This window comes from Ovis canadensis, chromosome 5 (assembly GCF_042477335.2).
Source record: "Ovis canadensis isolate MfBH-ARS-UI-01 breed Bighorn chromosome 5, ARS-UI_OviCan_v2, whole genome shotgun sequence".
NCBI lineage: Eukaryota > Metazoa > Chordata > Mammalia > Artiodactyla > Bovidae > Ovis > Ovis canadensis.
The window spans coordinates 15,956,439-15,984,218 of record NC_091249.1 but is presented as its reverse complement, the minus strand read 5'-3'; the positions used below and the strand labels follow the sequence as shown (position 1 = coordinate 15,984,218).

Here is a 27,780-nt window from a genome sequence, read left to right as displayed (position 1 = left end):
ATGGATAAGAAAGCTGTGGTACATATACACAATGGAATATTACTCAGCCATTAAAAAGAATGGATTTGAATCAGTTCTAATGAGGTGGATGAAACTGGAGCCGATTATACAGCCTATTATAAGTCAGAAAGAAAAGCAGCAATACAGTACACTAACGCATATATATGTAATTTAGAAAGATGTGTGACAATGACCCTGTATGTGAGACAGCAAAAGAGACACAGATGTAAAGAACAGTCTTTTGGACTCTGTGAGAGAAGGCGAGGGTACGATGATTTGAGAGAATAGCATTGAAACATGTATATTATCATGTGAAACAGATCACCAGTCCAAGTTTGATGCATGAGACAGGGTGCTCAGGGCTGGTGCACTGGGACGACCCTGAGGGATGGGATGGGGAGGGCGGTGGGAGGGGGGTTCAGGATGGGGAACACATGTACACCCATGGCAGATTCATGTCGATGTGTGGCAAAAGTCACTACAGTATTGTAAAGTAATTAGCCTCCAATTAAAATAAATAAATTAATAATAAAATAAAATATTAAAAAAAAGAAAGAAACCTGTACTTGTCAAAATGCTGTTTCTGTGAATCTTCTTGAAGATGAAGCATTTTTACAAAGCATCAGCTTAACTGTCTATGAATGACAGAAGATTTAAAAAGCACAGTTGAACATCTGATAACAATGTAACTGACAAACAAACTTGGTTATAGTAACTAGAGATTGTGACTGATAATATTTTTATCAGGACATACCAGATTTTTAAGAATTTCATATAATTTCTAGAGTATCTATATCAATAACGTTTACCCATGTTATGCAGCCTGAGAATATTTAGAACTCATTTGCCAATACTTCCCATGTAATTTAATATACCAAATAAACCCAGTTAGTTTAGGATCTCTCTTTGGGATGCTTCAGCTGGAGGTCAAAATAACTTTAATTAGCATTTGATATTTGAAAGGCAAAAAAAATACTAAAAAGTTTTAACACACTTGGTCATATAGGCTCACAGGTCCCTGTGAAACAATACTTATTCATTTAACCAAAGTGACAATAAAAGATTTCAAAAGGCAAATAAGTAACAGCTTAAAATTTAAAAGCAAAGAAGTCTGCACAATCTGTTAGTAAAAGCAGCATTCCAAGAAAACTTTGTTCTCTTAAGAGAAAGAAACAAAATCCAGTCCTATGCCATCTACTCAATCCATTTACTTAGTTAAAATTGAATCCAATCTTGAGAAAATCCTGACCATGTGCAAAAATCTTTTCCCAATGTTCCTTTTCTAGAAACTTCTCCAGCTTTCTGTATCCTATGTTATTCTGTCTCTCATTTTCTTTTTCATTTAGAAACGACCAGCTCTAGGACAAAATCACTTTTTATCTTTTAACAAAATGCACTTCCATCCTTACATCTTCATTTACTGAAAACATGTTTCCTATTTTCCTTGCATACTGAAATGTTTTCCTCATAATTCTTACTCTTAGAGCATTAATTTCTAGCAAAAACTAAGAAGCAAGTAATTATAAACTGTCATGTCAGCATTTTCTGATCAGACTATCTCATAACCTCTAGAAACATGCATCTTCCCAAAGCATTATTTCTTTCCTCAACATGGTACAAGATATGTGTCTAATAAACACAACATCTGTACTTTCCCTCTTGTAAGAGAAAAATAGATAAATTTAGACCTGTTTAGCAATTAATGTTCCAATATTTATCTTATTTGAAATGCCCGGCATATTCAATGAGTTCCTATCATTCAGTGTCAAGTTACCAAGATTTAGAGAAACCATTTTAGATGGACATTTTCAAAACTTATCATTCCTATGTGTGTGTTTGTGCTCAGTCGTGTCTGACTCTCTCCTACCCCATGGACTGTAGCCCGCCAGGCTCCTCTGTCCATCCTCCAGGCAAGAATACTGGAGTGGGTTGCCATTTCCTTCTCCAGGGGATCTTCCCGACCCATGGATCGAACCTGTGTCTCTTGCATCTCCTGCATTGGCGGGCGGGTTCTTTACCATTAGCACCACCTGGGAAGCCCCAGTTATTCCTATAGAGTTTACCAAAAAGCTGTTATCTCTGTTACATATACTTAAAAGTTTAATTATATCAGGTTATTTTCCTCATTGACAGATTTTATAGCAGAAACAATGCGCACTTACTGACGTTCAGTAACCCTTGGAACAAGAAAAGCATTTTACTTGATGACTCGAAAGACAGGTCTGTATGTATTAAACCTACAAGCTTAAGCTAACTTTATTCTAGATATTAACTCAATATTGACTGTTTCCCAGGTCACATGAACCTGAAATGTATTCTGGTGAATTTCTTTTGTATTGCTTAGAATTTATATAAATGCTTAATTTACTTTAAGCTAATTAAATACTCATTTACATGTTAATTTTTTAACGTTAAATTTACAAGTTAATTTTTTACAGGTTAACTTGTAAAAAGTTAACTACAAGTTCATTTCTGACTTAAAAATGTACAAGTCAGTGTTTACATTTACAAGTTAATTTTTACATAATGCAACACAGCACTGGAGACCATATAGTTTTCTGGCTTGAGTTTTAACAGGCTTCTTCCTTTTCCTCCTCAGTCTGGGGGCTACAGATTTTGGATCAGATAGTTCCTGAAAGCCCAGGCAGAACAGTTACATTTTAAAGACTGGGGAGAGAAATGCAAGCTCCTTCCCCCTGCTCCATGTTCTTTAAAGTCCTACTAAGTAACCTAAGGCTGGAGTCTCAGGCAATGTGGGCCGTGTTTGCATTTTAAGGCTTAAGTGCTCAACCCATACGCACAATGAGGTGGAGACTTGCAGGAGTGGTGGGACAGACAAAAGCACAGAAAACAAAGATCCTGATACGTTCACTGACTAAGAGTCAACAGGTATCAATGACAGAAACTTAAACAAGAAACAAAGACACGGTATTATTGCAAGGCGGCCTCTGGGGGGCTTTGTCCAGTCCAGCTCCGTTCTCAACTAGCCCTTCTGCCAGCTGGAGCACAAAACAGAAGTACGGGGGCTCATGAAAAGGTGAGCCAACAAGGAGTCTCCAAGGTGAAAACCATGGGAGTGTGGGTGAGAGAACCAACGGAGAGGTGGAGGGAGGCAGGACTGAAAAGACTGGAAAAGAGAAAGAGATCGCCGTTAACCCACCTGCTGTGGATGCCTATTCAGGCACCAGACTTGGTGCATCCAGAATGGGCCAGTGAAGGAGCTAACAGCCTGTCCACTGCCCACCAGGGTCATCAGGCCTGAAACCAGCCAACTGTAAGTCATCTGTGGACTCCAACACACAGGTGGGACCTTCACCTGCACATATATCAGTATATAGAAATAAAATCCTTTATGATTATTCAGTGGAAGTGACAAATAGATTCAAGGAATTAGATCTGATAAACAGTGCCTGAAGAACTACGGACGGAGGTTTGTGACACTGTACAGGAGGCAGTGATCAAGACCATCCCCAAGAAAAAGAAATGCAAAAATGCTGTCCAATGAGGCCTTACAAATAGCCGAGAAAAAAAAAAAGACATGAAAGGCAAATGAGAAAAGGAAAGATATACCCATTTGAATGCAGAGTTCCAGAGAATAGCAAAGAGAGACCAGAAAGCCTTCCTCAGCGATCAATGCAAAAAAATAGAGGAAAATGATAGAATGGGAAAGACTAGAGATCTCTTCAAGAACATTAGAGATACCAAGGGAACATTTCATGCCAAGATGAGCTTAATAAAGGACAGAAATGGTATGGACCTAACAGAAGCAGAAGATATTAAGAAGAGGTGGCAAGAATACACAGAAGAACTGTACAAAAAAGATCTTCATGACCCAGATAATCACGATGGTGTGGTCACTCACCTAGAGCCAGACATCCTGGAATGTGAAGTCAAGTGGGCCTTAGGAAGCATCACTACAAACAAAGCTAGTGAAGGTGATAGAATTCCAGTTGAGCTGTTTCAAATCCTAAAAGATGATGCTGTGAAAGTGCTGCACTCAAGATGCCAGCAAATTTGGAAAACTTCCAATCCCAAAGAAAGGCAATGCCAAAGAATGCTCAAACTACCACACAATTGCACTCATCTCACACGCTAGTAAAGTAATGCTTAAAATTCTCCAAGCCAGCCTTCAGCAATACGTGAACTGTGAACTTCCAGATGTTCAAGCTGGTTTTAGAAAAGGCAGAAGAATTAGAGATCAAATTGCTGACATCCGGTGGATCATCGAAAAAGCAAGAGAGTTCCAGAAAAACATCTATTTCTGCTTTATTGACTATGTCAAAGCCTTTGACTGTGTGGATCACAATAAACTGTGGAAAATTCTGAAAGAGATGGGAATACCAGACCACCTGGCCTGCCTCTTGAGAAATCTGTATGCAGATCAGGAAGCAACAGTTAGAACTGGACATGGAACAATAGACTGGTTCCAAATAGGAAAAGGAGTACGTCAAGGCTGTATATTGTCACCCTGCTTATTTAACGTCTATGCAGAGTCCATCATGAGAAACGCTGGGCTGGAAGAAGCACACCTGGAATCAAGATTGCCAGGAGAAATATCAATAACCTCAGATATGCAGATGACACCACCCTTATGGCAGAAAGTGAAGAACTAAAGAGCATCTTGATGAAAGTGAAAGAGGGGAGTGAAAAAGTTGGCTTAAAGCTCAACATTCAGAAAACGAAGATCATGGCATCCAGTCTCATTACTTCATGGCAGATAGATGGGGAAACAGTCGAAACACTGGCTAACTTTATTTTTTTGGTTCCAAAATCACTGCAGATGGTGATTGCAGCCATGAAATTAAAAGACACTTACTCCTTGGAAGGAAAGTTATGACCAACCTACACAGCATATTAAAAAGCAGAGAAATTACTTTGCCAACAAAGGTCCATCTGGTCAAGGCTATGGTTTTTCCAGTGGTCATGTATGGACATGAGAGTTGGACTGTAAAGAAAGCTGAGCACTGAAGGATTGATGCTTTTGAACTGTGGTGTTGGAGAAGACTCTTGAGAGTCTCTTCGATTGCAAGAACAAGTCCATCCTAAAGGAGATCAGTCCTGGGTGTTCATTGGAAGGACCGATGTTGAAGCTTAAACTCCAATACTTTGGCCACCTGATGTGAAGAGGTGACTCATTTGAAAAGACCCTGATGCTGGGAAAGATTGAGGGCAGGAGGAGAAGGGGATGACACAGGATGAGATGGTTGGATGGCATCACCAACTCAATGGACATGGGTTTGGGTAAATTCCAGGAGTTGGTGATGGATAGGGAGGCCTCGCGTGCTGCGGTTCATGGGGTTGCAAAGAGTCAGACATGACTGAGCAACTGAACTGAACTGCACTGGCATCTGGTCCCATCACTTCATGGCAAATAGATGGTGAAAATATGGAAACAGTGACAGACTTTATTTTGGGGGGCTCCAAAATCACTGCAGATGGTGACTAAAGCCATGAAATTAAAGATACTTGCTCCTTAGAAGGAAAGTTATGACCAACCTAGACAGCATATTAAAAAACAGAGACATTACTTTGCCAACAAAGGTCTGTCTAGTCAAAGCTATGCTTTTTCCAGTAGGCATGTATGGATGTGAGATTTGGACTTATAGAGAAAGCTGAGCGTGGAAGAACTGATGCTTTCGAATGCTTTTGAACTTAATTGGAGAAGACTCTTGAGAGTCCCTTGGACTGCAAGGAGATCCAACCAGTCCATCCTAAAGGAAATCAGTCCTGCATATTCATTGGAAGGACTGATGCTGAAACTGAAACTCCAATACTTTAGCCATCTAATGCGAAGAACTGACTCATTGGAAAAGACCCTGATGCTGGGAAAGATTGAAGGCAGGAGGAGAAGGGGATGACAGAGGATGAAATAGTTGGATGACATCACCAACTCGATGAACATGAGTTTGATCAAGCTCCAGGAGCTGGTGATGGGACAGGGAAGCCTGGCGTGCTGCAGTCCATGGGGTCGCAAAGGAGAAATCTGCTGATTCAGTCTATTCCATCCCAACCAGACTTCCTGGCAGCAGGAAAATAAAGGTGGGAATATTTGGATGATCAGACTTCTGGCCACTACAGGATGTGAGGTTTGAACCTCTGTTGCTCTCATAAATCTCCGGTCAGCGACAGCCTGCTAGACCAAGATCTGCAAGGTGAGAGGCGAGCCTCTCCCGTCTGAGACTTCCACCAGGGTGAGCCATTGCTGGCCAGAGGGAGCAGGCCTTACAAACTGAGAGGAGTGACGCTGTCGCTGTGTGATGCCCCTCAGAAGGACAGGACAGAAGCAGGAGAAGACAGGATGGAGAGGAGAAGTAGAGCGACGTCAGGGGAGAAAAGGGGCAAAGGGGAGGGGAAGCAGTGAGAGTAAAGGAGAAAGGGGAGAAGAAAGTGTTGCCTGAGTGAGGGTCCTGAGGCCCTCAGGGGCCGGGAAGGCAGACTTAGCAAGGGTGGTGATGCTGAAACTAGGGGTTCAGGAGGCTGCTTGTCACACAAAAGGATGCTGCATTCGGTGGGCCTCGAGGTGCCCAGATCCTCTCCCAGGAAGGGGACTGTGTCCCTTTGCAGAGTATGTTACTGATAAAGGTTCCTGGGCGCCTTAATTAATAGAAATTGGTAAGAGGCCAGACAAGAAAGGTTGGCGAGGCTGGGACTCCTGTTGCAGCGGGAGGGTGCAAACACAAGTAAGAGGTTGCCTTGCCGGGTCCCTGGTGGAGAGGGGTAAGCGGGTTCCTTCTGTGGGTGGGGGGAGGGCGGAGGAGGGCTCAGGCCTAAAGGGTGGCTTAGGTGGTCTGCCCACCGTCCTGATGGTGCCATGTGCAGGGTGCATGTGCAGCCCCCTGCTTTTGCTCCTGCCCCCTCAGAAGAGGCAGTTGGGATTTCGGTCTTTGTATCTTGTTCATGATTTGCCCAGTTACCTATGCATGCTGGGTTGCGCTTAGTCTCTTATAGTTTCCTTTGTATGTTGTTGCTCTGTCCAGGGGCAAGCACTGAAGCAAAGGGTCCCTGTTTCAGGTCCCAGCCTGTCTCAGCCTCACGTCCCTGTTCATTCATAGCAAATGTTCTAAATGTCCACCCCGTGCCAGATCTTGCTCGGGTTTCTGGCCACACAGACACGCTGTACACTGACCTTGACTTAGTCCTGCCCGGCCCCAGCCCTGCCTGTGGCCGCTGTGCGCAGTGCTGGGAGGGGAAGGCCTGCGGGGCTCAGAGAGCTGGTCACGTGGGGAATGGCTACAGAGGGGCCTCCCCGGGAGCGCGGGATTAGCCGCATGCCCCAGGGGAGAGGAGGAGTTCTCGGGAAAGGGTTGATCAGTGGCAGCAATCGGTGCCAGTCTGGTGGAGCTCAGTGAGAGCGGTCTGGGACGGACGGGGCAGGGCACAGCGCTGGGACAGAGCACCGTTTGTCAGGGATTGGTGTCTGTGCCCTTGAAGCTGTGGGATCTGTCCAAAGCGGGGGCGGAATGGGGCCTGCGGCGGGAGTGACAGTCTTATCTGCATTCTGAAATGATCACTTTGGCGCTCACGGAGAAGGGACTGAAGAGGCTGAGCGAGGAAGCGGGAAGGCCAGCCAGGCGCTGGTGCAGGGAGACGCTGTGACACAGAGTTTTGAACTGAAGACTTTGGAGAATAAGCTTTTTCCCCCCCGTCCTGGAATTCCTGTACCTGTCTAAAAGCAGAGCCTCCCAAAAGAATTCCAGTGTCCTATATCCCCTCCCTAGGATCAATGAGAGAAATATTTGTAATAGGGAAGAACATATCTTCATATCACATCTGTTTCTTTTACCTTTAGAATACTTTTACAATATCTTTTTATTAATAACTCAAATAGAACACAGAGGTATTTAATAATACCTCTGTGTTCTATTTGAGTTTAAAATATTGCAGATAGCCTGAATACAGCCTGTATACAGGCTAGCCCCTTATCAAGGCTCTGACCTTTAAGGATATAACACTTTTCCATTCATATATAAAGTCACAAACAGTAACATTTGTCTTGTTGTAGCTTTACAAGAACACTGTGATCTGACTACGTGGACCAAGAAGTTTGCACCAACCAACCGAGCCCCTCCCTCATCTTGCCTTTAAAAATGCTTTGCTGCAACCCTTTGGGGAGTCCCAGGTTTGAGGGGGACAAGCCGCCCTTTATCCTCATGTGACACTGCAATAAACCTTTCCTGGCTTCAAACTCCGATGTTTTGGCCTGTGTGGCCTCACTGCATCAGGCACACAAACTTGCTCTTCAGTAACAGGTTGACTCTTTTCACCTGATAACCCAGGGAGACATTATCACAAAACTTGCAAATAGTCTCCTAAGGACCCGAGGGAGGAGACAGATGGGCCCCCGGGCTAGACAGGTGGTGTTCGTCAAGTGGAGTAAAACTGAAGCTTTGTTCTCACCCAGACGCTCCAGGGACAAAGCTAGTGGCAAAAGCTGAGCTCTACTAAAGTAAAGAGGTAAGGTACCAACTCCTGAGGTCAAGGAAGACTTCCCTGTCTGCACACGCACAGGAAGGCTTCTTGAGGGTCGAAGAGGGAGTGGGCCTCACTCCACAGGAAGTGTGGACAGGCATGCACCCATTGGCCTCTGTGGTGGGATCCATCTTAGAAAAAAGTGCACACATATTTAGGGGAAGGTCTTAGGGCAGTCAGGTGTGAAGAAAGAAATGATAAAGGTCAAAGGTAAACAAAGACCTGGAAGGATTGTCCTGTGTTTAAGTGATTTAAATCACCTTTTTACTGCACTCCTCATTTAGGACATCCACTCCCTTCACAGGAGGTATTATATCCTGTCTCTCTGGGTGCCTATTTCTGCCCTGCTTCTCTTAACCGTCTCTGTGTGCTCTCTCCTACATTGTGCTGTGTCTCTGATAATAAACTTTGTATCTGTTTTTACAGTTTTTGCCTCCTTGAAACCTTGCTTTCAGATAAGAGGGAAGAGCCAGGGAACTTTCCTTCTAGCCTCTATCCCCTGGTGGTCCAGTGACTAAGATTCCTAGTTTTCATCCAGGCTTTGTTGTCGTTGTTCAGTTGCTCAGTTGTGTCCGACTCTTTGTGATCCCATGGACTGCAGCACGCCAGGCCTCCCTGTCCATCACCAACTCCCGGAGTTTATCCAAACCCATGTCCATTGAGTCGGTGATGCCATCCAACCATCTCATCCTCTGTTATCCCCTTCTCCTCCTGTCCTCAATCTTACCAGCATCAGGGTCTTTTCCAGTGAGTCAGCTCTTTACATCAGGTGGCCAAAGTATTGGAGCTTCAGCTTCAGCATCAGTCCTTCCAATGAATATTCAGGCTACTCAAGTTTAATTCCTGGACAGGAAACTTAAGATCTCTCTTTAGGACTGTTCACTGCTCTCCCTCTATGATCAGACCGATTTATCTTTCTTAAAAGCCATGTGCTGTCCTTGTAAGTACCTTTTGCCCCCTTTCTCCTTTGCTCCCCCATTAAATCGGCATATAAGCCCCAAATTCTGTCTAGTACATGAATAAAAACATTTTCTTGCCAATCTGTCTCCTGTTGGTTTAATTCAGGCCCCAAGTACTGAATCTAAGACGGTAGAGAAAAAGTCTTTCTGCCCTGATACATGCAGCTAGGAGAGGGACTGTCTGGCAATGAAAAGTAAAATGGGTTCAGGACATTTAGAAGATTGTTGATCACTGAGGTCAGGAGTGTAACCTGGAGAGACAGCCTGCCTGCGTTCATAATCTTGGCTCCGCTACCGTGGCTCAGGCTGCCTTGCCTTGGGCGAGTTACTCTATCCTTCTGTGCACTGTGTTGCTGCAACAACTGCAAGACTCTATGATTTAAAAATGGTACATTTTTCAAAGCCTGAGGGTCTGACCTGCTTGTGGTAGTTCCCGCTGAGGCTCCAAGAATAACCACCTGAACACTGCAGGCTTTCTGGAAAAGGGAATGGGTTTTAGAAGCTCTGGCTTTGGCAAATAAAGAAACGCTCTGGCCTGTAAGGTACATGGCTCTTCTGTCTCAGGTTCTTGGCCAGAGCTAATCACATGGTCTGACCTCAAGGGAGCAGGTGAGTCAATCTATATAAAATATTCAGCTGTCATTTTGTGAAAGGCTGACGACCAACTGCAGATTATGTTGCAAGGGATGATGTCGTGCCAGTGTGTATGCCAGAAGAAGGGTTTAAAGGTATTGGTCTATTTGGACATTAAATTTTTGAACACTTGCTGACTACTAAGAAATGGCCAAAAGGGAAGAGGAGTTTGACATGTTAGGACATTAAAGAAAAGGTGGATTTAAGAATTAAACCATTACATGACTCTTCCAAAAAGCAGAGAACCATTCAAAAGCGACCCAAAATGATTCCGATGTCAAACAAAGCAGGTTGTACTGAAGGCCTTCAGACTTGAGGGAAATGTTGCAAATTTTATATTTAAGAGGGGTGGTGGGAGCGAAAGGGGAAGTAAAGACTGAAAAAGTTTAGTAGCAGTATCAGTAAAACGTGTTTTCATATGAGATTTATAGTCATGGAGAGAATAAAGTTCTGTTTCCTTGCCTGAGTTTTATATTGAATGCACTGGTCCAAAAGGATTTGTATCACAGTGGATGGGACAACATTCTGCTCTGAACGAAAACTAATTCTTTTAGAGACATAATCTGCTTACCAAAACCAGTCTTTGATTCATTTTACTTTCAGTAAAGCATGAAAGCAAAGAACTGGCAAAAAAAAAAAAAAAATCAGAAAGCTTCCTGGCATAAGAGGAGCGCTATGAGAGTGTTGTTACTTTTATTTTCCGGGAGCATAGTCAACAGGATGTGGCCGCGCCATCACAGCCACAGCCGAGCCTCCACACCTTTGGTCTGCACTGCGGGGACCATCGCTGCCGTTGGAACCCGGCAACAGGCACGGAGTGGGAGGTGGTGGTTCTGTACTTTTGGCTGCACTGACCGAGACCAGAGTCAGGACTGACCTGGTGGTACCGTGGGCAGGAATCTGCCTACTGATGCAGGGGACACGGGTTCGCTCCCCAGGAAGATGTCAAATGCCGAGCAGTAACTGAGCCCACACACAGCTACTGAGCCCGTGCCCTGGAGCCTGTGAGCCACAGCTGCTGCAGCAACTAGTTTGCCTCCCTAGAGCCTGTGCTGAGACAGGAGAAGCCACCGCAGTGAGAAGCCTGAGCATGGCAGCTAGGGAAAGCGCGCGCAAAGCAAGGACGTCCCAGCACAGACAAAAACAAATTTAAACAGAAGAAAAAAGACCAACGTCAACTGGTATAAGCCATTTCATGAGCCAGCACTAGGCCTGCAGGGACCCAGAGGCTTTCAGGCAGGCTCCTGCTTTCAGGGAACCCCAGTGTGCATTTCCATGCCCGCCCCTGACCCAGGGGGCTTCAGATGCTGTCTGGCTAAGCTTGGGTCATATGTGTTTTCCATCCTACCCACAATGATGGGGAGAAACGAATCTTCAAAGGAAAATTCCATCCAGAAAAGGGACAGAAATTGAACAGGTGAGGGTGAGATAGGCTGAGACCCGGGACCCTTTACAGTAAGCAGTGCCTGCACTCAAACATCTCCCCCAGCAACAGACTACAAAGAAACTGCCAGGGACTGGAAGTGACTGCACACATGCACACATGGGGCAAGTGATGAGCAGCGGGATACAGAACAGCCAAAACCCAGCTGCCGCTTCTGCGGTGCCGGGAGCAAAAGCTGGGTGTCACGTGACCCCTGCACGTGGGAGCAGCAGAGGAGGCAGGCAGCGACGCCACCCTTCCAGGCTGGGGCCACCAACCCTCTCCTACCCTCATCCCAGGTTGTGTCGGGTGGGTGTACTCTCCTTCGGCTCTTGTCTCCTTCTATCAGAGATTTGGCATGGTGGACCAAGTGTAGCTGAAACAGCATTTTATTAAGCTGGCAGTATTTGTAAGGACAACCAAGTTACAGCTCAAGCTGGAAGCAGGCAGCAGACTCCCACGGAGCAAGGGCAGGCCAACCCAATGTCGTTTAGTCACTAAGTCGTGCCCAGCTCTTTGTGACCCCAAGGACTTTGAGTGCCCACCAGCCTCCTCTGTCCATGGGATTTCAGGCAAGAATACTGGAGTGGGTTGCCATTTCCTTCTGAAAGGTTGTTGTTGAATCACAATGCCGGGATTCTTGGCCCCAGAGGAGAAGAATTCAATCTGGGGTCAGAGATGAGGCTTGATCACTCAGAGTAATAAAGTTTTATTAAAGTATAAAGGAGATAGAGAAAGCCTCTGACATAGGCATCAGAAGGGGGCAGAAAGAGTACCCCCCTGCTAGTCTTCAGCTGGATGTTATATAGTCACGAGCAGTCTGTTAATGAAAGAAAGGAATGGCTTAAAACCCAGAATGGCACCAGGCCCCTCACCCATAAGATGCATTTTGGGATAATCTTGGCACCAAATGGTTCATCCTGGGCCATAAAATGATTAACTTGAATCTTGAAGTAGGGCAGATCACCATACAGTTTCATTTACATAGATTAGAGGAACAATATCTTTGAGTATAACACACTGGTCTGTCAAGTAGGTTCTGAGCCAAAAGGCGGAACCAACTTGAAGACAGAGTTTGGGGTAAATGCACAGGTCATTAGCATAACTTAAGATTAATATTTCCATAAGAAAAAGGCATTGGTTAACTTCAAGGGAAACCAGGTGTCATTATGGCAACACAGTATTTTAAGAGAAACCTCCTTTTAAATGTGTATAGAGAAGGAAAAAATATCTCTAGTTTCCTCCTGCTGCTTAAGAGAGAGAAAAATGTCTGGCACTTGCAGGCTATTTCCTCCGTTTGGAGACCCCTGGCCTTCCTGCCTGTTACCCTCTCACTTCTCTAGCACATCTTCCTGACCCAGGGGTTAAACCTGTGGCTACTCCTCGGCAGGTAGATTCTTCAACACTGAACCAAAAAGAAAACCTGAAGTCACCCATAAGCTGCCCCTATTGCGCTCGTTTTTTGCGTTTTTACACTGTCTCCTTCCCCTGGAACCTGATTCGTTACACCCTATGCAAATAGGGGGTGGTACCCACATTTGCCTTATTGCTTACACCCAAGACCAGAGGTTCTCACTCAGGTCCTGGACTGCCCCTTTCATGGGCTTTTTTTTTTCCTCTGCATGGTTCCACCATTTTGGACTCTCTCTTTTTTTCTTTTCCCCCCCGCTATTCTAGTTACCTGACATAAGAAACCAGTTCCGACGGCCTTCTTGGCTGGCCTTTCACCAATTTCTATTGATTAAAGAGTCCACGAGCCCAGGTGTTAACACAGGGACTGGGGAATGCAAAATCTGGGGGTGGAGAGGGGCTTTAGCCCCCTTTTCTCTTCAGAAGTCTCTTCTAAGGAACCCTCAGCTCCTTCTCCAGAACTGGGCGGGGCGGGGCGGGGGAAGGGGGGTGCGGTGGAGAGGGTGGCGCCCTTCTCTGAAGCTGGGACCCACGCGCTGTGGTTTCTCCCCACCTGACACGCTTTTAGCCAGGGCGCAGAGGCTGCCATCCTGCCAACTCTGGCGTGACCTCCAGGGCGCTCAGGCTTCGCGCCTCTCCTGTCCTCTCCTCTGTCCCTAGCTCAGGGCCTGCCACACAGTAGCTCCTGGGCGCCAGGCAGAGCATCAGGGCCTGCCAAGGCCACCGCACGCCCTTCTCTAGTCCAGGCACACGCTTTCCCCCCGCGACAGAGCGGCTGGAACCCCGAGACCCCGCAAGGCGGCTGCTGCGCCAGGCGGTCCTCACCGGAAGGGGGCGTCCGAGACACCGTTTTACCGAAGGTCGGAGGAGGAGCAGCGCCATCCCAGCTCGAGAGTTAGGGTTACACGATGAAAGGCACGCGCGACGTCCAACACTTGACCCCGCAAATGCTACCCCAGCTCCCCCAAAGTTCAGGCGCGGGGACCCAGGCTGAGCCAAAGAGGTGCCCTGCGCCAGGAGCTGAGGGCGCCCAAGCCTTGGGGGAGCTAGCTGCTACCAAGAGGCAGCGGCTGGTGGGGAGCCTAGCAGGAGGGCGGGACTTCAGAGCACAAGAGAACGACAGATAACTTTTCCAGAAGGTTTTCGAAGGCAGCCGGGGAGAGGAGGGACACTGACCGGACCCTGACAAGCAGCGGCCGTCCGTTCCACGTGATCCTAACCTCCCAACCTGGTCAGGGAAGCGCCTCTCCCGCCCCCGCCCCTCCCGCGGCTCGGCCGGAGAGGCGCTCCTGGGAGACTGCTGCCCGCAGTCCAGCTGGGACCCGGCACCCCTCTGCCTTGAGCGGCCGTCCCCAGCCCGGAGGGCCCAGGCACCTCCGCGGGGCTCCGCCTGCGGCACCAGATCCCGTCAAGGGTCGCCCCACCATTTCCTCGAGTTCCGCGCCCCCACACCGCATGGCTCCTGCCTTGATTCTCCCAGCCTTCCGCAGTCAAGCTGGACCTTGCCTTCGGAGGGGCGCCCGGGGGTAGGTCTCCAGGGGGGCTGGAAAGGCGCCCCGCCCGCCCTCCAGCCTGGGGCAGGGTCCACGTCACTTCGTCCAGCGTTGCAGGGCCCCTGCGACCGACTGCATCGCTTCTGACCCGCGGGTCTGCCGCCTAGAGCGAGGTGTTCGCTCCCTGTCACTGCGGAAAAACCGAAGCCCCTGTCGGCTTTTCAGTCCGGCAGTGACCCCGCCCGGCACCGGCAGCCCAAGGACACGGACTGGAGAAGGGTTTGGCCGGCGGACGGCGCTTGGGGTCGGCTCCAACCTCTGTCCCCCTCTAGTGACTCCGCATCCCGAGCTCCGGCCGCACCCCTTCCGGGCCGCCTGTTCCTCCCCGGCAGGCGCGCTGGGCCTGGGTCTCAGCGGGAAAGGGCCCTGGCGCCGCGCCCGCGCCTCCTTTCCCGGGTCCCGCTAGGTGAGCGCTGGCCCCACGGCCCCCTGCGCAGCGTCTCACTCCGCGCGCGCCGCCCCCACGACTCCCGCAGGGCCTGACGCCCCCCGGCTCCAGTCTAGTGCGAGCAGCCCAGCCGGAAGGGAGGCAGCAGCCAGGCAGGAGGGCCCTCACAGCTTGGCATCACCTAACCCTCCCATCAGGTCTCCGCCGTACCTTCACCTCCTTTTCCCCAGGGCCACTGACTTTTTAAGCTCCTTTTCTTTAAGAAGCTTCCCTCCTGCCCCCATGATTCCCTGTGGGCTGAGCTGTGCGCTTTTGCCAGAGGGCTAAAAAGGGGTGATACCCAATGCCTGGGGATTTTCCCGAGGGTGTGGTCAGGGAAGGCCCCACTGAGGTGACATTTAGGGTTGGAGGTTACAGTGGGAGGCAGTGGGGAAAGCGGTCTAGGAAAGGGGAGGAGCCAGGAAAAAGTCACCAGGTGGAATATTCGGTTGGGAGAGGAAGAGAATAGCAGACAGGTCCTACGGCCCTGTGTCCTGGAGGCACCCTACTCATCACACCGTTTTCTATTGGAGAAACGAACTCAAACCTTGGACCTAATGTTGGGGTGGGGAAAAGCTTGATTTCCTGTAATCTGCCATATAAATGGTGGCCCAGAGCAGCTCAGTCTGAGTCGTGCATTGGGTTTGTTTCTGGCTGCCCCACCACACACGTCTAAGCCTGGCTCCACTTGGCAAAGAAAATAAAGGAAACTTAAGAAAACTATTTTCAAGGGATGGGATCGAGACAGGTTGGGTGGGACCTGGGAACTTTTGCTGCAGCGCTGCAATGTTTGCACCTGGACACACTTCTCAAGCAACAAAATACAAAGAAACTATCATTGTTTAGTTGCTAAGTCATGTTTGACTCTGCCACCGCATGGACTCCACCAGGCTCCTCTGTCCATGGGATTCCCCAGGTAAGAATACTAGAGGAGTTTGCCATTTCCTTCTCCAAGAGATCTTTCCAACGCAGGGATCAAACCCGGCTCTTCTGCTTGGCAGGCAGATTCTTTACCACTGAACCACCAGGGAGGCCCACAAAGAAATTCTTAAGGGACTAAGATAGCTATGTGCATACAGTAATTGGGGCAAATTATAGACAAAAGGTACAAAAAGGCTAAAAATAACCAACCGCCACTTCTGAAGAGCCAGCAGAAATGCAGTATTGTACATGCCCCTCTCCTGCATTCAACACCACATAAGGGGTGGGCAAACCACCCAAGCCACCCCTCCAGTCAGGCCCCCTGGATACACGGCATACCCTCACCCTCATATTAGGAACAAACTCACAGCCCCCCACTCCATGGGGGAGAGAGCTAGCAAGGAACCTGTTCCTTGTTTTCCCTCCCATCTGGGGCAGCAGGGGCCCCGGAAGAGCCTCCTCCTTGGATCATGGGGACAGATTCTGGTTGCCAGCTCTCTACCACCCTGGCATCACCTTGCTCTTTTGGCCCCCGGGGCCTGAAGAGACCCATGCAACATCTCCCCACCTTGACTGCCTGCCTGATAAGATGTCATTGAGGTGGGTGGCAGCAAGGGGGCTGGGGATCCCCTTGTTATGACGGCTGGTCATGGGATGCTGACTCACTGCCGGCCAGACCACCTGACCACAAGCGTAGGCGGAGAGGGCCCTGCCAGGGAGTTCCCGGGCTGCCGCCTTGTTTACCTCCAGCAAGCCTTGGGGGAGGGCCGGGGGAGGGCTGGGGGAGGGCCGGGCTCAGGAGTGAGGCATGCTGGGAAGGCCAGAACCACCCCCCACCCCCACCCCCATCCCCGCTCCCCAGCCGGGGTGGTCTGCCTGCTTCCCAGGCCCCATTTCCTCCCACCCACCTTCTCCCTGAGCTTTCTTTCCATTTGTCCCTGCAAACCCACCACTGTCTCAAACATTATAAGGCAAGAAAGCAGATGTTTTCCTAGGGGCAGTCTCTGTCTCAGCTGCCTCTGTTGAAACACAGAGGCTGTGCCTGGAGTCCTTTCCGAAATCTGAGGTTCCCTAGAACCGCAGGGCTTTGGTGGTGAACTCCTCACACTCTCAGCTGGGGATGATGAAGCTCTGGCAGGGGGTCAGGAAACCAGCTCTTGCGTTGCCCAGGGCTGAGTGACTCTCAAGCTGCTGAGTCACACAGGGGCACCTGTGGGGTGCCTCCACCCAGCACTGCTCCCTCTTTGTCCCTTAACTCTGTCTGTAGGGCAGTAGGCAGAGAGGGTCTTTTCTCAGGCTCAAAGTAGGGATGCCGGGAGAAGCCTGAGAACAGACTGTCCTCTCTACAGGGTTCTAGACAGCAGTTCAAAGCCTTGCCTTCTCTGGAGCTCTCTGGGAAGGACAAGCCACCCTGTGAACAGGTCCCAGTTGTCCTTCCACAAGCATCGCACCAGTGCATCTGACTAGCCAAATCCAACTGACCTTCCTGTGGTCTCCAGGTTTCCCCTTATTCCTTGAAGTTTTACCTTCTTCCACAAACCCCACCATGAAAAAGCATGAATCTGACTCAGCAGGTTTGACTTTCTACTCACAGAACCATACCTGGGAGGGTTCATAGGGTGACATACCTTCTCGACTACCTTCTTCTAAGACACTCATCCCAACCCCTTCCCCCAGGCTGTTTGAACAGGTCACTTTTGTCACATAAAACTGGAGATGCCCAGCACAGGAAGGCGGTAGGCTGTTGATCTGCCTATTGGGCTGCTCATGAGGCAACAGACCTGAGACCCCCTCAGGCCCTTGGGTACCACCTGATGACAAATGGGTGTCCAGGCACCAATGGCGAGTCTTTTAGGGAGCACTTGAACACTTGGTGGCTACTGAGGCTCCAGGAAGCCTTAGCAAGCCCTCCGGGTCAGGTGGAGATGGGAATATTTTGTGCTGTCCTGGCACCTCTCAACCCTACCCTCTGTCAAACTGGGAGCTGCTGCTTGCGCTTCAGTTGGGAGGGTCTGTCCCTCCACGACTCAGTAAAGGGCTGTCATGGAGGATGCTGGGGATGGTGGAGTGGGCTGCCACCTGAGAAGGTGATGGCTTCAAAGGGAGGGGCTTCTGCCAAGAGTGGCAAGGTCAGGACAGCACATCAGGAGCCAATTTGTTCTAGATGGCGGTGCCCGCTGAGCGCCTAGGAGCTTCCTGGCTTCGGGCTTCTGTCGCCCACCTTCCTCCTGCACCGGGCATCTCCAGGCCGCCTGGGTTCTGCTTTGCTGAGTCACAGCCAGGACCAGACCTGGGAGGGGTCCCCAGGTGAAGAGGCTGGCGAAAGATCTTTGATGTCGGAGTAGGGGGCCGGCCTCTTGGGGTGCCTGGTGCATTAGGGGCAGTGATGAAAGGGGGCGGCAATGAGGGGGCCCGGCGGCGACGAGCGGGCAGTGAGCCTGGGGCTCCCGGAGGGCGGCTCGCGAGCCCGGGCCGGGCGCTGAGGCCCCGCCCCCAGAAGACGGTGGCGGGGGGCGCGGCTTCCCTCGTCCCTACAAAAGCCGCGCGCCTCCGCCCGCTGTTGCCCAGCTGTGCTCCAGCTCCTCGAGTGGCGGTCATGGCGTCGCTCACGGTGAAGGCCTACCTTCTGGGCAAGGAAGACGCAGCCCGCGAGATCCGCCGCTTCAGCTTCTGCTTCAGCCCGGAGCCCGAGGCCGAAGCCGAGGCCGCCCCTGGCCCCCGGCCCTGTGAGCGGCTGCTGAGCCGTGTGGCTGCGCTCTTTCCTGTGCTCCGGCCCGGCGGCTTTCAGGCGCACTACCGCGGTGAGCGGGCCCGGCGCCCTCGGCAGCGGTGCGGGGCCGTGACGCAGCCCTGCCCTGCCGGGCGGGCCAACGGCCCCTCGCCTCGGCCTGGGCGGCGCCCGCGGGGGTTTCTCTGGCAGCTCTCCGGGTGGACGGCGGCCCGCGTGGGCCCCTAGCTCGGTCCTGGTGCCGCCCTGCTGACGAGGAGCGGCGGCCGCAGCCAGCCCTCGAGGGGGGCGTCTGGCGCCGCCAGGCCCTCCCGGCGAGTCTCAGGCCTGGCGGCCTGAGAGGCCTCCCCCCCGCGGTGATAGTGCAGGTTTTGGCGAGGGCGCGGGCGTCCTCACCTGCTCCCCCAGCGCCTCTCGGGTTACACCGACTCCTGGCTGCCGCAGTCCGGGTCTGCCGGCGCCAGGCGGGGGCTGTGGCGAGAACCCGGAAGAGCCGGGGCGGGCGGCCGCGGAAGGGCCGGCGGGGAGAGCGGTGACGCCGTTAAACGCCCCGGGAGGCGAGGCGCTCGGTGGTGCGGCCTGGCCCGCGACTGGCGGGCGGCTGGCAGAGGTCGAGCAGCCTCACGAACAGCCAGGGCTAGGCGGAATCCAGGCGTTATCCCACTGGCAGTGACGAGAGGCACAAGAGAAAACGTTCTTAGAAGTACTGGTGTAGGGACAGAGTCCAGGAGGCAGCTCAGTTTCTAGCTGCGCGGGTGAGAAGCTGGCTGCTGGGTGTGGGGTTAGCGGAGGTTGTTGTGCTGGGAGGGAGGCGGGCCCATGTACGTGGGGCGGTGCTAGGACCTTCTTCTGGACTGCTGCCAGGCTCCCAACTTTTTTTTCCATCTGTTTAAAAATTAGCGATTTTATTGAGCTACCACCCCATAGAATTCGTCCATTCAAAGTGTACAGTTTTTACCATATTCACGGATTTCTGCAGCCATTATCACAGTCATCTGGGAATCTTTCCATCACCTTCTGAAGAAACTCTGCCCTTTCGCGATCCTCCCATCCCATGCTTCCAGCCACAGATACCACTAACCTACTTTATGGATTCCCTTGTTCTGGGCAGTTCATGTAGAAATGTAGTTTGTTGTAACTGGCTTCTTTTATTTGGCATAATGTTTTTAAGGTTCGCATATGTTCAGCATGTATCAGTATTTCATTCCTTTTTGTGGCTGAATAACATTCAATTTTATGGATACAGCACATTTTGTTGAGCTGTTCATTAGTTGATGGACGTTTGAGTTGTTTCTGGCTTTTGATACAGCCACTGTTTTTTGGTAGATGTTGCATCTGGTGACCCACAGACCTGATCTAGCCTGCAGATGTATGGTGTGGTTTGTCTTGCATGGTGATGTTTTAAACCATTTGTGCCAACATCTAAAAATTGGAGACTACATACAAATACATAATTTTAACTTTGTTGGGGGCGGAAGCAGGCAGATGTATTCTGCTTTAGTCTTTTAAGCCACAAGCGGTCCAAGGGGAGCAGGTCATAGATGGGGATCTCCACGTTGACATGGGGACTGGGTCTGGCGGGATGTGCACAGAGACAGCAGCCCTCTGATGGGGCAGCTGGTCCAGAGGCAGAGCATAGTGGGCAGGAGCTGTCACTGCTGTCCCTGCACACACTGCTGCTGGCGTGTGTCCACGGCCCGGGCTGGAGTCCTTACCTTCCAGGCAGTGGAGTGAGCTGGTGGTTTGCCCTCAGCCCTGCTTTTCTCTGGGTCAGACAGGTGGGCTTTGGTTTATAGCCTTGCAGTGGCCCTTCAGTACCAGCCTCAGCCCTTTTCAGCAGCTGTGTCCAACTGAGACACGCTGGGTGCTCACATGCTGTCTTTTAAACAATCTAGATGAGGACGGGGACTTGGTTGCCTTTTCCAGTGACGAGGAGCTGACGATGGCTATGTCATATGTGAAGGATGACATCTTCCGCATTTACATTAAAGGTAAGGGGCTGCGCTGGGGTGCTGCCTAAAGCCTAGTGCTCCCTGCTGAGTGCAGCTGGCTTGAGGTTATGCAGAAGTTCCTCCAAAGAAGGGGTGAGGAGACTGGGCCTCTTTAAGACAGGACCACAGTCATTACTCTGCTTGACCTGAGAAACGAGTCTGTGTTCACCACAGGGGGTGAGGTTGGAGGGTCTCTGGGTTCACTCTTTTCTTGAGGGGAGTTCCCCCTTGATTGCAGTCATGGGCCAGGGCAGCTTTGGGGTTTAGTTTAGTGCGGGTCAAGACCATAGCCATACGGACACAGCTCTCTGTTGCTCCTGCCTGGGCCGCACGTCCCCAGGTCACAGGTGCAGGGATTGGAGCCTCTTAGCAGGTTCTGAAGCTGCTTTGTTACTGTCAGTTGAACACCTGAATTCCGGGTGGACTCAGTGTCTGAAGGGTGGCACTGTGGGCCTTCTGACCGATGGCCCCAAGTGTGATTCTTCGTGGCTCACCGAGAGTCTCGGCTCTCCATCCTGCCTGCAGAGAAGAAGGAGTGCCGGCGGGACCAGCGCCCCCCGTGTGCTCAGGAGGTGCCCCGAAACATGGTGCACCCCAACGTGATCTGTGACGGTTGTAATGGGCCCGTGGTGGGGACCCGCTACAAGTGCAGCGTCTGTCCTGACTATGACCTGTGCTCCGCCTGTGAGGGCAAGGGCCTGCACCGGGAGCACGGCAAGCTGGCCTTCCCCAGCCCCTTTGGGCACTGCTCTGAGGTGAGTGGGGCCTCCCTGTGGGTGGGTGCCGGGTGGCAGGAGCCCCCTGACTGGCACCACCTTGTCCCTTTGCCTGCCCCTTCCTAGGGCTTCTCTCACAGCCGCTGGCTCCGGAAGCTGAAACATGGGCACTTTGGGTGGCCTGGCTGGGAGATGGGCCCACCGGGGAACTGGAGCCCACGTCCTCCTCAGGCAGGGGATGCCCACCCTGGCCCTGCCACGGAATCAGGTGAGGGTTGTATCTGCTGGCCTCTGAAGGATGAGATGTGAGGGCCCGCAGAGCTGGAGGGCTTTCCCTGTGCCCTAAAATCCTGTATGCCTGTGGCTGGCCTAGGCACTTTGTGGCTGTTTGTGGATTTAATCCTCATAAAATCCTGCAAAGTGCAAGCATCATCTCCATTGTACATCTGGGAAAACTAGGTGCCTCGGTGCTCAAGGCCACTAATGCACCTGCCCTGGTGGCCCTCCCTTGCAGGTGGGAGGCCCCTCCAGCGCCTGCGTCTCCAGTCGGCTCTCTTCTTGTTCATGCTAATTGTTAGGAAAGTCACAGCCAGGTTTGCTCAAGTCTTGTAAAACAGTTCCCAAGTTAAAAATTTACACATAGCTTGCATTCTGAACTTTTAGATTCTAGTTTTATTCTGATTTTATTAGTATTACTATGTCCTTTGATTCACCTTGTCTTTAGTGACAAAGATGAGGGTATTTGTTTGAGTAAATAATGCTTTTTTCGGGGGAGGGGTAAATAATACATTATACTCTGTGTACAGAGTTTCTAGGCACCAGGAAGGTAGATGAAGGGGGAGTGGTGTGAAAGACAAAAGGGCCTAGGAGGTGGCCTAGAGAGGGGGAGAGAGGGAAGCAATAGGGTATAAGCTGCTGGGAACAGGCCCCGGGAGTAGGGCTTCTGGGACAGACAGGACTGTGACAGGTTTCAGTCATTGAGAGAGATGCTTTGAATTAAAAGTATCTTTTGTTTTTTGAAACCAAAGCCTCTGGTCCATCAGAAGATCCCAGTGTGAATTTCCTCAAGAATGTAGGGGAGAGTGTGGCAGCTGCCCTCAGCCCTCTGGGTAAGTGCCCCTCCTTTGACATCAGCAGAGCTTTTGGTAACCAGTGTGCAGGCGGCTGTTCTGTGGCTTTCAGCTGGGATACTGCAGAGGAGGGGCAGCTGATGTGTCTTTGAGACCAGTAGGATTCATTGGCCTCATCTCAATCAGTCTTGACCAAGTGCTGCACCACAGGCCGCTTGAGGTTGAACTCCCTGACAAATTCTTCAGCTTTCCACACAGAGTGAAGTGGAATCAGCCAAGAATCAGCCAGCATTTGGTTGGGTAATCCCACTAGGGAGGGTAACCAGGCTCAGTTTTAAGGCTGCCCTTCATCTTCTTCCTGCTTGTCCTTTGGAAGACCACTCTGTATTTCTCCTTACTTGAACCTTGGGGTTTCTTTAAGGACTTCAGTGAGTCGTTAGCTGAGATGCCATATTGCTTTTCTTCCCTTTTCTGCAACCCCCAACCTTTCCTGGTGCTTCCTAAGAACTGGGCTTGTGCCAGTGTCAGAGAGAAAGGAGTAAGGGAGGAAGGTTCTCGTGTCTGCTGCTGGATTCCCAGGGTGCAGGCCCAGGGTAGGTGTCTGGGTGGGTGAGCTGTGCACCTTCATAGAGTGACTTGGCCCAAGGCTAAAAATAAAACCTCAAACAGCACTTGCTGTGTTGTGGCCATAAGAATCAGCTGATGAAGGTGACTTATGATGGATCCATGATATCATCTTTGTGACTGCAGTGGCAGGAAGTGTCTACCTGGTCTGTCCAAAAGTTGTGTCCAGTGTCTGAAAGAATGCTGTAGGAGGGTGCCCAAGCTCACCCACCACCCGCCCTGTGGCTCACAGAGCATGACTGCCATTGCTTCCAACCTGAGACCATTTCTGCTCACATTGAAGCAGCTTTGAAGTAGCAGTGACATCTTGGCATCGCCGCTACATGAAATAGATCTCACACAATTTCTGTATTGGAGTTAAAGACTCTTGAGAAAGTGAGGAAAAATAATTACTATATTTAATGCTTTCTAAGGAGGGTAACAGTGGAGTAGAGATGAAATAATTGGGAGATAGGTTACTTCTAAACTCTGCCACTCACTTAAGACATAATGAAGACATAGTAGGATTTTAAGTAATCCCAACTAATGGGTTGTTACTTAGCGGCCACGGAAAATTTTTCTTCGGAAGATAGTAAATGGACAGTGGTTCTCAAGTGCACTGAACGTCAGAATCACCAATGAAAGGTTGGTTTTTATTTTTTGTTTTTGTTTTTTTATGGGAGGGTATATATTTTGGTGTATGGAAACTCTTAAAACTGATTATCCTGAAGAAAAAAGTTTTCTTTTGAAAGAATGAATAAGATAACTTGGGAAGTCACAAAACCACATCTATATTCAGGCAGGAGACTTTATTTTATTTTATTTATTTTTTTTTTTTCAGGCAGGAGACTTTAAAACAGTGAGGAGTTCCAGGTCCCTTGATTGGTTAAGTGGGTTTTGGGTAGGGCATGAGGGGTCTGTGTGTTCTGAAGGCTTCCCAGGAGACTGTCACGCTTGCTTTCCATCCTGAGACCCATCTGAGCTTGTGAAGTGTTTCAGAACTGGACCTGGATTCTCCACTCAGGACACAAGGGAATAATTTTAGAAGTGCTCTGAGGTCTTCGGCAGTAAGAATTAAGGCTCTCAGGTCTTTCAGAGTGGCGGGAGTGCTTTCTGCTAACTTGGGAGGAGTCTGGAACCCTACAAAACAAGTTTCAGTGGAATGTGTGTTTGAGTAGCTATTCAAGAGAGCCATTCGAGGGATGGATTAAACTCTGTCTTTGGAGTTACAGGTATTTTCCTTTCTTTTGAGGAACTAACAGGATAACTCAGTCTACTAACTGCTTAGAAGGGAACATTAGTTCCAACAGCAGGGGCCCAGGAGGGATATAACCACTAATACCTCTCAGAGGGCAGTCTGTACAGTGAGTCAGCAACTAAGACCTTTTTTTGATAAGTGCTGTGAGAGCCAGCTGAGCAAGAGCATGAGCCCAGGGCTGTACCTGGCTGAAGGTCACAGCCACTGACTCCTAGGATGTAAAACAGCAGGGCCGTGGAGTCTTCCACAACCCCTGCATAGAGGCTTTGGGGATAGCAGGGCAGAGACTGGTACAGTCTTCTAAGCCCTGAAGTCTCAGATTATCATAAAGTTGGAAAAACTCTAATTCAGTAATCTCAAAAATTCATTACAGAAGAGTCGCATCATTCACCCATTTTAGAAAGTATATGGGTATCCATTGTACTGTTCTTCTGTCTTTTCTGATTATTTGAATGTTTCACAATGAAAACTGCAGGGGAAATGGAAGAAGAAAAACAATGTAAATATTGCAGATGGGATACCAGTTGCTAAGCCTGCTTTTATTTTCTCTGCTTGCTCCTCATACTCTACTAAAATAATAGTGAAGGGGTTAAACAAAATAAAGCAACATGGATAAAGAAAAAGGGAAAAAAATAATGGAGGACAAGATAAAACAATCTCATCAAACTTTGGAAGATGGAAAATGGATGGAGGAAAGTAACCAAGGTGGGATAATTTGAGGATTAATCCTGGAGGCCCAACATAGGATGAAAGAATTCCAGAGAGAACAGAGTAAACTGAAGGGAGGAGATGAACAAATACAAGACAGTCTCTCGGCACTAGGACCATTAACCTCTGGATTAAAAAGGGCCCCAGATGCCTTGGACAAGGCCTGAAAAAGACCCCACACCAGAGCTTAAAATTGTCCTGTCAGAACCCTTGGGACAAAGAGAGACTCCTGAAACTCTGAAGGCTGCTGTAAAAGCTTGGGAACTTAAGGAGCACATTAAGAGCTAGAAGACACTGACTTCAAAAGTCTCATCTAAAACGGATTTTCAGCCTCGAATTCTGTACCCAACTAAAATGATCAAGTGTGGGAGCAAAGCAGAGTTGTCAGGAATGAAACTGACAAGGTCATAATCTTCTTACCTGGGCTTGAACCGTCTCTCTGGCCAAAATAAGTCCAGAATGAAGAAAGAGGTACTTGAAAATGGTACCCAACAGATGAGAGAATGCCAGCGGTAGTTGCCAGGGTGGAAGGAAGGGCATAGGCGCTGTGCCTCTGGTTCAGAGAGCTGCCTGTCCAGGCTGGAGCTGGAAGCTCCACGCCTGCCTGGGATGGTCTCCAGGGGGAAAACCAGAGTGGATGGGGTATCTGATACACTTAATCTGTGTAGAAAACGCTATAGAGAAGCTGTGAGAGAATATGGGGAAAGTTACCAAGTGAAAAAGAAAGCATCGTTACTGCTACAGATACAGAAAACTCTGAGGAAATAAGCCCACTCCTCAGCCAGCAAAGAACACTGTGTATATAGTGGCACTAACATAAACACTGAATACAGTTTTTACCAAAAAGTGAGTTTTTGAAAGGACAGGGCAATTGTCGATCATCTAGAGTTAGAAATCAGTGGTAAACCTAAGTAGTCAGGAAAGACAGAAGCAGCACATTGTCAGTTAAAAGTTGTCTCTGGAGGGTGGGCCAGGCTCTGTGGTGGGGGCAGGGAATCTATATTGCTTTTTAAATTTTATTGAAGTATAATTGATTTATAATGTTAATTATGCTGTATAGCACAGTGATTCAGTAACATATATGTATTTTCCGTTGTGGTTTATCAGGATATTGAATATGGCTCCCTGTGTCATACAGTAGGGCCTTGATATTTATCCATCCCATAGTCTTAAATTTTTTTTAGTTTATATGTGACTGCACTGAGTCTTGGTACGTGCAGGCTTTCTTCAGCTGGGGCACGTGGGGGCTGCTGTCTAGCTCTGCACAGGCTTCTCATTGCAGTGGCTTCCCCTGTGAAGCACAGGCCACAGAGTGTGCAGACTTCAGTAGTTGGGACCCTCGGGCTCAGGACTTGCAGCTCACACGCTCCAGAGCACAGGCTCGGTAGTTGTGGCACACGGGCTTAGTTGCTCCAGGCCAGGGATCAAAACCATGGCCCCAGCATTGGCAGGACGATTCTTAACTACTGAACCACCAGAGAAGGCCCTGTTCTTTTGAACTTGCTTCACTCTGAGACATGGGGTGTGTCCTTGGAGAAAGTAAAACGAATTATAACATGAACCCAGTGAGTGTGCCCTCCCTTCCCTTCAGTGAGCATGTGCCCAGAGTGTGAGAGATTGGAGGTGGACATGCTGTCTCACAGGTCTCACACAAAGCTTGCACGAGCTGTCTGCCTGCCCGAGCAGGGGTAGCGTGTTCAGCGTGCGTGTTTTTCACATTGCTCGGCCCCTGCACGCAAGTAGGGTGCCTCAAGTGAGGACAAGAACGTCCTCCGCACTGCGGTGCAGCTACTGTCCTGCTCAGTGAGGGGAAGACAGTCTGTTTCTGGACTTTGTGGCTCTGAAGCTGACCTGGGATGTTGCTGTTAATCAAGTTTTTGTTTTCCCCCCTGGCTTCTAGGCATTGAAGTCGACATTGATGTGGAGCATGGAGGCAAGAGAAGCCGCCTGACCCCCTCCTCTGCAGGCAGCTCCAGCACAGAGGAGAAGTGCAGCTCTCAGCCAAGCAGCTGCTGCTCTGACCCCAGCAAGCCAGACAGGGACGTGGAGGGCACAACACAGTCTCTGACAGAGCAAATGAATAAGATCGCCCTGGAGTCGGGGGGTCAGCCTGAGGCAAGTGCCCCCCAACACATCCAGAGCTTCCCCCAGCACGAGTCACAGCACCTCCCTGGCACTCACACAGCCAGCAGAGCCCGTTTCCGTTGCAGAGTGGTTGGTGGCATTTAAGTTGTCCTGTGAGCCCTCCACTAGAATTCTGTAAAGCAAAAGGACTCTTGCTAGTCCTGCGTGCCCTGTCTCTCGCAGAGTTGAGGCTGTGGTCCGGTGGCTGGCTGTTCTCATTCTTGTGCTTACTGGGGGTCTGTTTCAGGAACAGATGGAGTCTGATAACTGTTCAGGAGGAGATGATGACTGGACTCATCTGTCTTCAAAAGAGGTGGACCCGTCTACAGGTGAACTCCAGTCTCTACAGATGCCTGAATCTGAAGGGCCAAGCTCTCTGGATCCTTCCCAGGAAGGACCCACAGGACTGAAGGAAGCTGCATTGTACCCACATCTGCCACCAGGCAAGGGATTTCAGATAGTTCTGTACTACTCCCTTTTCCATTCAGAGCATCCTATCACTTGCTTCTAGCAACGCAGACAGGCATTACAGTCTCTACTGCAGGGCTTGTCTATTGATACAAGAGAAATCTAGGAGTTGGTTTTGTCTCCTCTGCGTCTCTATGAGCCTTAGTAAGCTCAGCTAGTTTTAGTAATTTCTAAAACGTAGCGCAGACCTGGAATTATGAAGGCAGGTGCGACGTGGCGGCAGCACTGGCTTCGGCACTGCCGTGCGCTGCTGAAAGTGGACTCGGAGCCCATCTCCACTGTCTGCCCGTGGGAAGTGCTGGTCTTAGGCGGGGGCCAC

General features: G+C 49.9%; 1 protein-coding gene across 3 annotated transcripts in view; it reads left to right on the top strand.

Annotated features, from left to right (window-relative positions):
• Positions 1-27,780, top strand: part of SQSTM1 (sequestosome 1) — an 86,599-nt gene that overhangs the window by 57,340 nt on the left and 1,479 nt on the right. The window contains exons 1-7 of one of the 3 annotated variants that reach the window (XM_069590396.1): positions 17,953-18,596; positions 20,419-20,514; positions 21,040-21,269; positions 21,357-21,498; positions 22,259-22,339; positions 26,770-26,984; positions 27,241-27,436. In XM_069590396.1, the coding sequence (XP_069446497.1) occupies positions 18,182-18,596; positions 20,419-20,514; positions 21,040-21,269; positions 21,357-21,498; positions 22,259-22,339; positions 26,770-26,984; positions 27,241-27,436 (1,375 nt within the window). In that variant the 5' untranslated portion in view covers positions 17,953-18,181. Of the gene's footprint in view, positions 1-17,952; positions 19,279-20,418; positions 20,515-21,039; positions 21,270-21,356; positions 21,499-22,258; positions 22,340-26,769; positions 26,985-27,240; positions 27,437-27,780 lie in introns of those variants that run through there. The other 2 variants (XM_069590398.1, XM_069590397.1) reach the window with 2 other exon arrangements.